Genomic DNA, 15,492 nt, shown 5'->3' with positions numbered 1-15,492 from the left:
ATCTCGGGGAGGTGTTCACATGAGTTCCCCCAAGGACACGAGAAAGAAGCCATGATCACAAAGGGCAACATTGTCTACCACCTCACCCAGAAAAAATGGTGAGATTTGTGTCTTCTTTCTCCCAATCTTGTGGCCTAGGCAGCCAGTTCAGTCTCACCAGCTTGGAAGCCACACCCCCACTCCATCTAGGCTTTCCCTTCTGCCCACCTGTGACTCTTACCTATCATCACCAGGAACTGAGAGTTGTTGGTATTGCAGTTTTTTGTAACCACTCCCCTCGCATGCCCCCATAAAGGCGGATGATAGGGAGGGACTCACTCTCTTGGTCACATGTTTCTGAAGAATCTAGATGTTTTCTGCTGTTGTGACTATGCCTTAATTGCTTGGCTGGGGGCTGTGTGAACTCCTGGCCTGACAGTCTATGTGACACCCACTTGGCAGGACACCTGGCAGGTCACGTAGGTAGGCCAGTCCACAGGAAGGAGGTCCCTGGTGTTTGATAAGAGCCATTGCCCTATAGCCCATCCATTTGTACCTTTTGAAAGTTGCTTGTTTCAAACCTACTAATACAAGCCTGCCAACTTGCTCATTTTGAAAGTTAACAGCTAAAATTGACCAATCATGAATGTGCAATTTTATGGAATTTTCGCAGCATGGTTTGGGGGCAGACCAGGCTGATTGAGGTCACATCATCCACTGGCAAATCTGAACACCGGAACAGAGTGTGTTTTGAGCCAGAATTGGTTGCAGCAAAAACCAGTACACATTACAGAATGCCAAGGTGAGGTGTCATATACTGGATGTGAATGCAGCACCTAACCAGCACATGTTACAAGCAGGAAGGGAGGGGCAGACTTGGCAAAGGGAATATGGAGGGTTTCCCTTGCTAAACAGCTACTCCCACTAGAGAACATGAGCTGGGATGGGGGCAGATCAGAAAAGGCAAGGCTACAGCTCCTGTGTGCCTCATGTAGACTAGATCATGAAAAAGCCAGGCTGGGCTGATTATTCCTACTGGTGCAAACTACAATCACAGTGGGTGAGGGTTGTTTGGGCTTAGCCACAGCATCAGCTGGCAGAAGCTGGCACTGGGAGCTAATTCTGTCAAGTTAAATCACAGAACCACCTGGAGAGTCCATAGTCCTGGAGTTGGAATAGTGGGAACCTAACTTTGGGTTACCACTCCCGATGGGAAGGCAGAAAAATCAAGACAGGAGCAGGGGTGGCCAGATAGAAAGGCACCCAACAACATCCATGAGGACTGGATAGTTTAGCTGGTTAGATGGGACATGGTTCTCATACCCATTGACATGGATGAGAGCCCAATGGGATGTGGAACAGACTGGACTAGTATGTCACACATACTGGAAAACCAGGGTAGAGGTCGGGCCTAGTGGGGTTACAGTGGTCACTCCAACTAGGCTGCAGCCCCCACTGGCTTAAGTGAGGGCTGAGTATGTACTGGGTAGAACCAGACTAGACTGCAAACACCCATTGGTTCCAGTGGAAGACAGGGATGGAAAAAGAACCAACCCAGCAATTGCAACCACCAGCGGATTGGGGTGATGGACTGTGTTGGGCCCAGTTCTTGCTAGTGCACACAAGAATTTAGTGTGGGAATACCTCACAGAAAGTTTCTTTGGGAATCCCCCCAGTTGAGCTTTCGGACTCAGAACACTAACAACCATCAAATGACAGAGGACAGAACAAGACAATCAACCACCTCAGCTATATGTTGGCAGTGAAAATGTGGGCAAAAAGAGACTCTATGATGGACTATGTCAATCAATGGATTCTTGAACAACCACATTATGCTTGGAGTGGTGAGACTGGCAGCAATTCATAACTGTTGAAATATCAAAAACATTTGTGCAAGACCCTCAGAGCATGCTCCACATCAAGGACCTGGGAATGGTGGGAGACTGACTGGGTGGGCCTCCTCCCTTAAAATCCCTCTTTATCTCAGATATATGAAGGAAACAATATGAAATTGACAGTCTTACCCATTTTCCTGTAAACCTTGAAATTATTTACCCCAATTAACTATGTAACATTTGTCAAAAATATAGTAAAAAAATGGAAAAAGGAAAAAAAATTGTGTTCATATTTACTGGAAGTTTAGATACACAGAGAGGATGTGAGAAACATGGGACGATCTTCCATGTGCTGATTCACTTCCCAAAAATTCGAAACTGCCAGCACTGAGCAGCTTTAAAGCCAAGAACCAGGAGCTTTTTCTGGGTCTCCAGGCAGCTGTAAAGTCACAAGCATGTGGGGTGTCTTCAACAGTTGTCCCATGCCACAGGCTGCTGAGGTCCATGCGATGGGTGTGGAAGATGTGGAAGACACGAAGTTGTGAAGAGAACTTTTCCATTGCAGGCAAGGCCGCAAGGAATTTCCTGCTGCATGGCAAGGCCCAGCCAGATGTCTCTACATCCACCTGAAAAGCAGTTCCACCTCCCTTTGTATACATAATTGACAACCCCACAGAGATTTCTGTAATCTATTTAGGCATTGTCTGCCACTGTGGAGTTGCTTTTTAGAATCAGTGTGAGCTTGGAGGATGATGTTGGTGATAACGTCTTAGCAAAAGGGCCTTTTACTATTCCTGGTCTCTCAGCTGCCCCACTGATTATATGAAAATCAAGGGTGTTAAGTCCCTACATGTAGCAGGAACCTATGCTTAGGGTTGTCCTCCCACATTGACCATATGCTAATCAAGGATGTTAAGTCCCTAGGTGTAGTGGAAAACTATTCTTTCCCTCTCTGACTAGACTTTAGATCCCTCCTTCCATGATACACTTCCTCCATTAACAGATTCAAGAGTAAGTTGTAGAATCAAGATTGTAATAGGAATGTGCTACTGATTGACATGTACCATCTATTGAGAACTTCTTGACCACAGCATTAGGGCAGCTGATCTCCAGCCTCAAGTTGAAACAACTGGCAGAACTATCCTTAGGAATGCCCTCTTGACCAGGTGTGAAGAGTGGGTGCCAGAGATTGTGAGGGCTTCTGTATAAAAAAGAGGGCAACTTTCTTGCCTTGTCTATTATGATCCTGAAACTGTAGTGGTTCATTTCTTTTCTATGCATACTTCAAGCACCCTTCTCAAGTTCTGAACTTCACTTGAGCTGGACTCTGGCAGCAGGCAGAGAGCTGGATGTTAAGTGGGGATGCCAGGTCACAATCCATTGTCCATATATGATCCCAGTGCATCAAAGTGAGAGCCAGCCACTAGGCTACCATGCCATGCCCTCAGATTTGACCTTTTAAAATGACTTATGTGAATGACACCCTCTACATGTCATACATGAGTTCAGAAAAAGCCAGTTTCTTCAACTTCGTCACTCATGTGGCTTCCCATTCCTTGCTGGTTGAGAGACAACCAATGGGAAGTGCTTACCGATAGATTCCTGTCCAGACAAGGAATGCTCAGGGGACACTTAAAAATCTGAGACCCTTCTGAAAACTTTTGCTGTTTCCATTTAAGAGACACGCCATCTTCTGTCTCTCTCCCAAGAAATGCTATTTGAGTCCCTCTGCATTCTACATTCACCTGGTCACTTTGCAAATAAAACTTCTGTCTGCAAATGGAAAAAAAAAAAGGAGAAAGAATATAATCCTACTTCTCAAGTCTCATTTTTGTAAGATTTCCCTTTCATATTGTTTTTCAATTATGACCAGAGCTAATGCTAAGCATCTTTGTGGCAATGCAGCTCTTTTCATTTATTATATAATTTTTCATTATTTTATATATATATGCATATGTATATATAGGTGTATATATATATAATTGATTACATTGCCTTGTGTGACACAGTTTTATAAGCACTGGACTCCCCCCTTCCATCCCCCAACTCCCTCCCACATGGTGGATTCCTCCACCCTGCTGCATTACCACAGTTCAAATTCAGTTGAGATTCTTTCATTGGAAACATCTACCAAGCATGAAGTCCAGCATCTTATTGTCCAGATGAGTTCATCAGTTTCTTGGGGAGACCATTTCTGGTCTGAAGGTAGAGCTGGTAGAGTGGTTTTGATATTTCAACAGACCTGAATAGAGGCCACTATCAACACTCCAAGCATAATGTGGTTGTTCAAGAATCCACTGATTGAAATAGTCCATCATAGAGTCTCTTTTTGCCCACATTTTCACTGCCAACATATAGCTGAGGTGGTTGATTGTCTTGTTCTGTCCTCTGTCATTTGATGGTTGTTAGTGTTCTGTGTCTGAAAGCTCAACTGGGGGGATTCCCAAAGAAACTTTCTGTGAGGTATTCCCAGACCAAATTCTTGTATGTGCTAGCAAGAACTGGGCCCAACACAGTCCATCACCCCAATCCGCTGGTGGTTGCAATTGCTGGGTTGGTTCTTTTTCCATCCCTGTCTTCCACTGGAACCAATGGGTGTTTGCAGTCTAGTCTGGTTCTACCCAGCACATACTCGGCCCTCACTTAAGCCAGTGAGGGCTGCAGCCTAGTTGGAGTGACCCACTGTAACCCCACTAGGCCTGGTTTTCCAGTATGTGTGACATACTAGTCCAGTCTGTTCCACATCCCATTGGGCTCTCATCCATGTCAATGGGTATGAGAACCATGTCCCATCTAACCAGCTAAACTATCCAGTCCTCATGGATGTTGTTGGGTGCCTTTCTATCTGGCCACCCCTGCTCCTGTCCTATTTTTCATGCCTTCCCCTGGGGGGTAGTAACCTAAGAGAGAGGAGCCCACTATTTCCCTCCAGGCCACTCCCACTCCAGGACTATGGACTCTCCAGGTGGTTCTGTGATTTAACTTGACAGAACTAGCTCCCAGTGCCAGCTTCTGCCAGCTGATGCTGTGGCTAAGCCCAAACAACCCTCACCCACTGTGATTGTAGTTTGCACCAGTAGGAATAATCAGCCCAGCCTGGCTTTTCCCTGATCTAGTCCACATGAGGCGCACAGGTGCTGTAGCCTTGCCTTTTCTGATCTGCCCCCATCCCAGCTCATGTTCTCTAGTGGGAGTAGCTGTTCAGCAAGGGAACCACCCCTTATTCCCCTGCTGGGTCTGCCCCTCCCTTCCTGCTTGTAACATGTGCTGGTTGGGTGCTGCATTCACATCTGGCACAGGCAAACTCACCTTGGTGTTCCGTATTGTGTACTGCTTTTGTCATGACCGAACCTGTCTCCACTCACTGTGTTCTGGTGTTCGGATTTGCCAGTGGATGACATGAACTGATTCAGCCTGGTCTGCCCCCAATCCTTGCTAAGTGTATGCCAGTGGGACACATTCCATGACCTCTTGGCTGTATCCTTCCATGCTTCTTGCGCTTACCTGCAGGGACTGTGTCCTCCCAGAGGAGTTGCCCAGGCTCCTCCATCAGAACCCCTCCAAGTGCCAGATTTTGCACATACCAGTGGGTCCATGAGCCAGCACCACTCAGTTCACCTTCTGTCCTAGCAGGAACAGTGGCTTTTCCTAGCTGGCCTTCAACCCAAACTGGTTCTTGCCGTTGGATGTTTCAGCGCAGCCACGGCTCATCCGTACCCACATACAGCTCATATATGGCTCAGTTGGGGTTGAGACCTAGCCTAGTCCGTCCCATATGTACCCTGGACTCCAGAGCACCAAAAGGTGTTGCAGTCTGATTCAGCCTGGTGAGTCTTGCCCCAGTCCACACTTGTACCAGGGGAGACTACAGCTGTATCCTGACCAGAACACAGTCCCATTCAAGCTTGTGTGCCCCTTGGTGGGGAACCTCGACCCAGCTAGAGAATCCGCTAAGCCCCCTCAACCAAGCCTGTTCCTAGCCATACATCACACACATGCCAGTGGTTGCTCTGACTCAGCTTGGCACAGCCCATCACCTGTTGTGACTCCTGTCTTAGACACTGTGGCTCGGCATCTGTGGCTCATGCAGACCAGTTGGTGCAAAAACCTAGCTGGGCATGTCCTGTGGTCCATCCTGCTTTCCAATCTTACTTGTGGGCTAAGGTTTGCTCAGTATTGGCCGGTGTACCTGTTTCATTGCCTTTTCATACACTGACAAGCCGTTGGTGAACTTTGCCCAGCCTGTCCGACCCCCAGGTCCGGACCACCTGTTCACCAGTGGGAGCGGTAACTCACCAGGGGAGCTTCCCATGTTTCACCCTTGGTCCCTTCCTAGATCTAGTTCTCCTACATGCTACTGAGCTTTAGGCCAGTGCCCAGCACAGTCCAGTCCTCCCATTGATCTTGCTTGTGCTGGTTAAAGTTGCAGTCCAGCCCACCGCACACCCCACTCAGGATACACTCTCGAGTGCCACTGTTCATCTTACGGGCACTCCCCTTCAAACCTTCAGGTCTCAGTCACACTCGTACCCTAAATTTTCATGTCCCTATTACTGGGAATCACCAGGAATTTATGTCTCACCTACACTAAAGCTGGCCTTACTCATGAGTGTCCCTAAACAGCTATTTCAAATCATAAAAACCCCAGAGCTCACCGCTGGGAGGCCAGCAGAAAGAGCCTGGCACCATTTGGTGCACTGACAGCCCAAAGCCAGGGACTCAGTCACTGCCTTGAAGCAGTGGTCTTGGCCTGCTGAGTCCCCATTCTGGGACCTGGCACAGCCAGGGTGCCCCCCCAGGGTCACCACCCCTGAGAGGCTGCCAGCTGCCCCAAGCCCCAGGTTCTGAATCCCTATTATATAATTTTTGTGATTAAAACTTGCCTGAAAATTATTTCTTGATCTTTCTGAGTAGCTCCAAGAAGCTCATTCTTTCCATGGGGATCTGAAATGAGGAAAAAGTAGCCATATCTATGAATCACATCTAAATGTTTCTTTTCAAATGCTCAAGTGAAGTCAATGAGATTTGTTGCCAATCTAGATACAGCACATTTTAATATTAGTGAAATGTGAACATTCATCAGCATTATTAAATAGGCATTATATCTCATCATTAATGCCTTAACATAATACCCATTTTTCTAAATAAAAATTTCAATTAGTTGAGATTGCATATTTCCCTTAAAGTGGAATATGACAGAAAATATGGTATAAAAATTCAAAATAAGGCTTGGGGTATCTTCCATCCCATCTTAGCATTAGTTCATCTTTTCCTGGCTACTCTGCTTCAAATACAACTTTCCGAAAATGTATCTTGCCAGGTGGCAGATGTGATTCAAGTGTTTGGGATCATGAAACGACCCATATATATTTCCAGATTTATGGTGACAGGCTGGCAAATTGCTAGAATAAACCTATACATGGAGACTATAGAATGTCTTTGTCTCACCAGCTGTCTTCTGGAAGAAACTCAAAGTAAAAATCAAATATAATTCCAGTCAACATTTACTGAGCTATGTATCAATTCCCATGCCAATTATGTGCTGACCTACCTGGAAGTCTCTGCTTGACAGATTTCTCCATTGTCCATGGTGCTGATCCTTGCTCCAACTTGAAGATCACATCAGGCTTTGTCATGGAGTACCCTGTGAATGGAGAATGATGCAGATTTTTTGAAATCACCATTAGTCCTACCAACTACTACACTTTATAAACTCTTCTTTCATTAGCAACCTATACAGCAGTGTTCTTTAAGGCATGGCAGAACTTCACTCACCCAAGGACAGCAGATTGTTATACGTCTCAAGCATCACCTCCCTGTAGAGTGTCCTCTGAATATTGTCCATTGTCTGCCATTCTTCCTGGGTAAAGTCCACAGCCACATCTTCAAAGGACACCAACACCTGTAACAGACAGCACATGTCTCCTCACTTCTGGATCATTAAATAGAAACACTCACAGTGCATTCTTTGTATATATAATTTGCAACTTCTATGGACACAGTTTAATTTACAACTTATACAGCATCACAGAGTAACAGTTAAATGAAAATATCTTGTGCTATATTACTTTTGCAATTCCTATACCACAACAGAATATTCCTTATTCTATTAAAGGTTGTTTTCTCTAAAGATTCTAGATCATTAGATTCATTCTAATGAACTGTTGAAGGCATTGCTAGAATAGCTCTTCAAATGGAAGATATCACTCTGTCTGTTATTGCCACTGTTTTTTAACTAAATTAACATAAATAATCATATTGACACTGAGCCAAAATATTAACTCAGCAGCTTTAATATTAAGCTGAGGTGAATTCTTCTGTGTGTATTCAATTTGCATCTTCTATGAATACAGCTAAATTTACAATCTATATGGTAATATAAGGTAAAAACAAAATAAAACCTTTTGTCCTGTATTATGTTTGCAATTCTGAAGCTACAATTCCATTATTATTCCATATCAGATTGTTTTCTATAATGAGCATAAAATGAGTTCATTGTGCAATCTTTAGATACACATGAACCAAATAACATGCTAGATTAGATAATTAAGATAAATGCCTAATATCGCACAAGATAATGAGAAGTCTTTTCAATAGCTTATTAATGATTTCCTCACATACTGAGATAGTTAAAATATAATAAAGTGATAATAAAATTCAATTTTCTTATTTCAAAGTGAAATAATGAAATACTGAAAATATTTTTAAACTGGACTTGCAATGAGTAAATATTTCCTACAGCTTATGCTGGAATTAAATATAATATATGGTCATATATATCAATGCTACACATCATATATGTACATACTCAAAAGTCACAAAATACTATGGAATACATACAGAGGTAATTCCAGTGTATAAATATATAAAACACTATTTATATATTTTCACTTTTGTGTATGTACATATTAAACTTTCTTCTTTGTTTTTGATATACTTTTCATGGAATAACATAATTAAATGGAAGTTTTAATTTCTACATAGTAAACTACAGCTTAGGAGGGAAACAAATGATAGTCTCACAACTATCTTCATCTGACAAGTAGTTGGTATCAGCCAATCACAGCCTGGCCGCTGAACAGAAAATATACATATAAGACAAATGCCATGCTGTAACAAACCTAATCTTTTTTTTATGGTTTGGAAGTGCTTTAGCGTTAAGCAGTTATCTGGGTTTTTCTTTTCTTCCAGTTATTTATTTACTAATTTTAACATAAACACAGAGCTAATGTAGCAGATACATATAATTTTAACAGCATGATACTTCTTTTCAATCTTCCCTTTTTCCCTGTTATTTTTTTTTTTTTTTGTATCTGATCACAGTTTTTTTTTTTTCAGAACTCAACAATTTTCTATTCAGAGAAAATTCAAGTTCTTTTTTTTTTTCTTTAAATTACATTGCATTATGTGACACAATTTCATAGGCTCTGGGATTTCCGGCTGCTATACACTTTAAATTGGCAATAGGGTACTATTCAGGTGTGTCATGTCTATTTTCATTTCAGTATTTAGCAGTTCATAGTGTTGAAGCATAATTTTGCTGAACTTGGCAGATTTCAAGATAGTCTGAACTGGTCTAAAACTCTAAACAAGGCATATGTCAACAGTTGAAGTGCAGAACAGTTTTAGGAGGGGTGTGCAGAGAAATCTTCAATACTTTAGTGAGGAATAACTAATTTTTGTGTCCTACCTAGTAAGACTTGTATGAGTCCATGCTGACTGTTTCCTGTCTGGTTCTGAGTTTTCCTTGTTGTAGTCCATCTATTCCAATTTCTGTGTGTGTGCGTGTGTGTGCGTGTGTGTGTGTGTGTTTTGCGGTGGGGTCTCTGGAGCGACCCTGATGGTAAATGGAAGAGAAGATGGGGATCCAAAGTTGGAACTAGTTAAGGACCAGAGAAAGCTGCTCTCCCTAGTCCCGAAGGAAGTTTACTGTTCTGTTTCTGAGGACCGCTCAGGGATCCTGGCTGTTGTTCTGATGACCTTGGATACTGCAAGGAAGGATTTGGGCTTCTTCCATCCCATGTGTAGATCCTAATGGGATGCGGTAACCTCAAGTTCTTGGTCTCCAAAGGCACTCCAGTTCTCCATTGTCTCCTTGGAAGTTGGGATGTAGTCCTTGGTGCCCGTGCTGATAGTCCTTGGTGAGGATCCAAGAGTCTTCAGAGTTGGGATACAAGCCTCATCCTGTCCATCTGCTCCACTCTGGGGTCTCCTCCTGCTCTGTGCATATGGCCTCCTGTTAAGACGTTGTATGGATCGCTCTTGATCCCCCCTCCCATATGCCTTTGTGGTTTTATTATTGTCTAATACTGATTCAAATCTGTTGTCTATGAGTTACCAGTTATTTTCCCAAAAGGTTATGCTTCACATTTTATTCACACCTTCTAAAGAGATGGAAGATTTCTCTGCTCTCCCTCCCCATTTCTGAGTAGCTTAGGGTCTTAAAAGTATATTAGGTTTTACAATTCTTTGATGTAGGGTTCGGGCCTTGGGATTCGGGGGCAAGTGCCGCTCCTCACAGTGTGGCAGCTGTGGGGGGTGCCCCTGCCGGGTCAGACCCAATGCTGGGGGCTCACACCAAAGACACTGCCGCAAGGCAGTGAACGAGTCCTCGGCCTCACCCAGGACCCAAGAGAGCTCTTTCCTCAGGGTAAGTGCGCCATGAGGGAACTTGGGAACTGGGTTAAAATTCCTAGCTCCGTCCAGCTGCTAATATCTTGCAGCTAGGTGAGTTTGGGAGGGGTTCAGACCTTGGGTTAGGGGGCAAGTGCCGGTCCTCACAGTGTGGCAGCTGTGGGGGGGTGCCCCTGCTGGGTCAGACCCAATGCTGGGGGCTCACGCCAAAGACACTGTCGCAAGGCAGTGAACGAGTCCTCGGCCTCACCCAGGGCAGCCAGTGCACCATGTGGTGCCAGGCTTTGCCTGCTGGCCGCCCAGCGGCCTGCTCTGGGTTTTTTAAAGATATGTTTGCTGCCTGGGGACACTCATGACTAAGTCCTATTTTAGTGTAGGTGAGTAGTGCATCTTGGGTGATTCACAGTGACAGGGTCATGGAAGTTTTAGGCATGCGTGGGGACTGAGACCTGGTGGTTTGGAGGGAAGTACCCAGGACACAATTACGGTTAGTCAGATACACCAACCCAATTAGGAATACAGAAATGGCCTGTTTGCCTAGAACATCACTGATCGTCACACACCAGCCCACACCAATGCTATGGATGGGGGCCTCTTTGGCAGTGATGGGTACCATTACCCAACTGTTTGGTGGAGTGGTGCAGTGGTCACACTTGGCAGGGTCAAGACTGTATCCAGCACGCGAGAGAACTTGGTCTGGGGGTAGACTCTATGGGGTGTGTGGGCCCAACCCTATGGAAATACAAGTTCCCCTAGTTGGACACCCTAACAGGGTTGATTGTTCCCACCAAGGGGTGTATGTGCTGGAATGGGGGCTGCGTTCTATCTAGGAAACAGTTGCAGTCACCCGAGGCACTAGTGTGGGCTGGGATTGGATGCACCAGGCCAGTTCAGACCCCAACACCATCTAGTGTCATGGAGAACCAGGGTAGATGTGGGACTGACTAGGCTGGGTCTCAACCCCCTACTGAGCCATGTGTGAGCTGTATGTGGGTATGGATGAGCCATGGCTGGGCTGAAACATCCAACAACAAGAACCAGAATGGGGTGAAAGCCAGCCAGGAAAAGCCACTGTTCCTGCTAGGACAGGAGGTGAACTGAGTTGGGTTGGCTCAAGGATCCCCTGGTATGTGCAAAATCTGGCATTGAGAGGGGTTCTGATGGAGGAGCCTGGGCAACTCCTCTGGGAGGACAGAGTCCCTGCAGGTAAGCGCAAGAAGCATGAAAGGAAACAGCCCAGAGTAGCCCAGGGAAAGTTTCCCACTGGCACATATTCGGCTTGGGTCAGGAGCAGACCAGGCGGAATCAGTTCATGTCATCCACTGGCAAATCCGAACACCAGAACAGAGTGTGGGTTGAGCTGGGTTTGGTTGTGACAAAACCAGTACGCATTATGGAATGCCAGGGTGAGTTTGCCTGTACTGGATGTGACTGCAGCACCCAACCAGCACGCATGAGATCCAGGAAGGGAGGGGCAGAGCTGGCAGGGGGATTAAGGGGCTGGTCCCCTTGCCGGACAGCTACTCCCAATGGAGAGCGTGGGCTGGGATGGGGACAGACCAGACTAAGCAGGGCTACAACACCTGTGCGCTGCATGTGGACTAGATCAGGGAAAAGCCAGGCTGGGCTGATTATTCCTGTGGGTGCAAGCATAAATTAGAGCAGGTGAGGGATGTTTGGGCTTAGCCACAGCATCAGCTGGCATAAGCTGGCATAAGCTAGCACTGGGGACTAATTCTGTCAAGTCAAACCACAGAACCACCTAAAGAGTGCATAAACTGGGACTGAGAGAGACCTGGGAGGGAAAACATAGGTTCCCCCTTCTTGGGTCACTATTTCCATGCGAGGGCATGAAAACTAGGATGGGGGCTGGGGTGGCTAGACAGAGAGGCACTCAACAACACCCGTGAGGGCTGGATGGTTGAGTTGGTTAGATGGAACTAAGCTTTAATACCCAATGACAAGTACAAGAGCCAAATGGGATATGGGACAGACTGGTCTACTGCTACACATACTGGCAAACCAGGGTAGGGGGTGGGCCTGATGGGGGTTATTGTGGGTCGCCCCAACTAGGCTGCAGCTCCCACTGGTTGATGTAAGGGCCAAGTATGTGCTAGGCAGAACCAGACTGGACTGCAACACCCATTGGTTCCAGTGCAACTCTGGACTGAAAGCAGAACCAACCCAGCAATTGCAACCACCAGCTGATCGGGGTGATGGACTGTGCCGGGCCCTGTGCTTGCTAGAACATACAAGAATCTGGTCTGGGAATACCTCAAGGTTTGTTTGGAGATCTCCCCAATCAAACTGCTAGACTCAGAACTCTAACCAAGAAAAGAAGACAGAACAGGTCAATCATTCATCTCAGCTATATGTTGGCAGCGAAATATGGGGCAAACGGAGACTTTATGATGGACCATATCAATCAGTGGACGACCTCATTGAGCAAAACTGGCAGCGATTCATAACTGGAGAACTATTAAAACCACTTGAGCACATATCTCAGAGCATGCCCCACATCCGGGACTCGGGGTGGGCGGGAAACTGGGTGTGGCTTCTCCCTCAATATCCCTCTTTACCTCAGATACATGATGGAAACAATATGGACATAATAGTATTACCCACTTCCCTCTACCCCCTGAACCTCTTTTTTTAACCGCAATTAACTATGTAAAGATTGTCAACAACAATACAATAAAAAATAAATAAATAAAAATTTAAAAAAACCCAATTCTTTGATGTAGATCATAAGCAGTCTGACTCACATTGATTGTACGTTCACTGGTTACATCACAGTATCTTATTGCATGAGATACAGGGTGTTTGGGGTTGGAATAATATTACAGTTTACAGGTTCAATTGTTTGGATTGACATAATTTCATCTTAAATTAAGGCAAACACGTGTTATCTTACCTTTTGGGATTGGCTCATTTCCCTTAGTATTATGGTTTCCAGTTGGGCCCATTTGGCCACAAAAAAACCTGCTTTTCGCTTTTTTTTTAAAGATTTATTCATTTTTATTGGAAAGCCGGATATACAGAGAGGAGGAGAGACAGAGGAAGATCTTCCGTCCGATGTTTCAGTCCCCAAGAGAGCCGCAACGGGCCGGTACGCGCCAATCCAAATCCGGGAACCTGGAACCTCTTCCGGGTCTCCCACGCGGGTGCAGTGTCCCAAAGCTTTGGGCCTTCCTCAGCTGCTTTCCCAGGCCACAAGCAGGGAGCTGGATGGGAAGTGGAGCTGCCGGGATTAGAACCGGCGCCCATATAGGATCCCGGGGCTTTCAAGACGAAGACTTTAGCCACAAGGCCACGCCGCCGGGCCCATACATTTTGCTTTTTTTAATAGCTAAGTAGTATTCCATGGAGTAAATGAACCATAGCTTTCTTATCCAGTCTTCTGTTGATGGGCATTTCGGTTGCTTCCAAGTTTTTGCAATTACTGATTGTGCTGCTATAAACATAGGGGTGCATGTTGGTTTCTCGTGTAACAAGTGTTTTGGATATATTCCTAGGAGTGCTATTGCTGGATCATATGGTATGCAGATTTTCAGTTGTTTGAGTGTTCTCCATACTGATTTCCATAGAGGCTGTACAAGCCTGCAGTCCCACCAGCAGTGGAGTAGGGTTCCCTTTTCCCCACATTCTCACCAGCAAGCATTGGTGTTGGTTTTTTGTATGTGAGCCATCCTTACTGGCATTAGGTAGTACCTCACTGTTGTTTCCATTTGAATTTCCCTTATTGCCAGGGAACTTGAGCATTTTTTCATGTTTGTTTGCCATTTGGGTTTGTTCCTCTGTGAAATGTCTGCCCATTTTCTGTGCCCATTTCTCCAGCGGTTTGTTTGTTTGGTGGTTTGGTTGTTCTGGAGATCATTGTATATTCTGGGGATTAGCCCCCTATCACTTACGTAGTGCACAAAGATCTTCTCCCATTCTGTGGGTTGCTTTTTTACTTTGTTGATTGTTTCCCTCGCTGTACAGAAGCTTCTTAGTTTGATGAAGTCCCATTTGTTTATTTTGGTCTTGATTGCTAGTGCTTTTGGTGTCCTTTCTTAGGAAGTCAGGGCCTACACCTAGCTCTTGCAGGGTGTTTCCAACATTTTCTTCCAAAAGTTTGAAGGTGTCTGGGTGTAGATTTAGATCTTTAACCATTTAGATTTGATCTTAGTGTATTTCATTTGATCTTAGTGAGAGATGTGGGTTTATCTTGTTGTCTATCTTTGTTGATCTTGGTGAGAGATGTGGGTCTATCTTGTTGTTTCAGAAGGCTACTAACCAGTTGTCCCAACAGCATTTACTGAAGAGACCTTCCCATTTGGTTGGATTGTCATCTTTTTGTCAAAGATTATTTGGCTGTATCTGTGTGGGTTCCCTTCTGTTGTTTCTATTCTGCTCCAATGATCCTCCTCCCTATCTCTCTGCCAGTACCACGCTGTTTTGATAACCACTGCCCTATAGTATGTCCCGAGGTCTGGGACAATGATTTCCCCTGTTAACTTCGTATTCTTCTTGATGGTTCTAGCTTTTGGTGACTTTTGGGGGGTTGCACTGGCTCCTTCTTCTGAATCATTTATTTTCCTGTGGCCTCGCCCCATATCTATGTGATCTGATATTGCTGGCTTCTAATCCTTGTACTTTTCTGCCACCTAGTGGCTGACCTGAGGTCTTGCTGACTTAGATTATTTTCCTTCTTTGTGGTGCCTGGGTTCCCCTCCCCCTACTTCTTCAGTCTGCAGTATTGTGGGCTCTTTAAAAGAGGGCGATATTTATAGTAGCTATTGGATCTCCCTTCTGTGGGGTTCTCATGGCCCTGGGATTGGCGCCACTCAGTGCTGGGGAGTTCCAGTTCCCAGGTTTGCCCAGGATCTTTGTTTCTGTGCCTAGTCACCCTCTCCATCCTGTCTGCCCAGATTCAAGCCTGCCATGAATGCTCAGTTCAGGCACCCTTCACCACGTTTTGTTCCCAAGATCAGTTCAGGCACCCTTCACAGCATTTTCTTCCAAAGATCCGCCTGCCCCTCACCTCCTGCCAAGGGCGGAC

General features: G+C 45.3%; 1 protein-coding gene across 1 annotated transcript in view; it reads left to right on the top strand.

Annotated features, from left to right (window-relative positions):
• The window catches only part of LOC131483359 (zinc finger protein 585B-like), a 759,159-nt gene that overhangs the window by 573,175 nt on the left and 170,492 nt on the right, over nt 1-15,492 (top strand). Inside the window, exon 7 of the mRNA XM_058681293.1 lies at nt 4,811-4,816. Coding sequence (XP_058537276.1) covers nt 4,811-4,816 — 6 coding nt within the window. The remainder of the gene's footprint in view (nt 1-4,810; nt 4,817-15,492) is intronic.

This window comes from Ochotona princeps, chromosome 25, assembly GCF_030435755.1.
Source record: "Ochotona princeps isolate mOchPri1 chromosome 25, mOchPri1.hap1, whole genome shotgun sequence".
Lineage (NCBI taxonomy): Eukaryota > Metazoa > Chordata > Mammalia > Lagomorpha > Ochotonidae > Ochotona > Ochotona princeps.
This window is presented reverse-complemented; position numbering and strand designations above follow the sequence as displayed.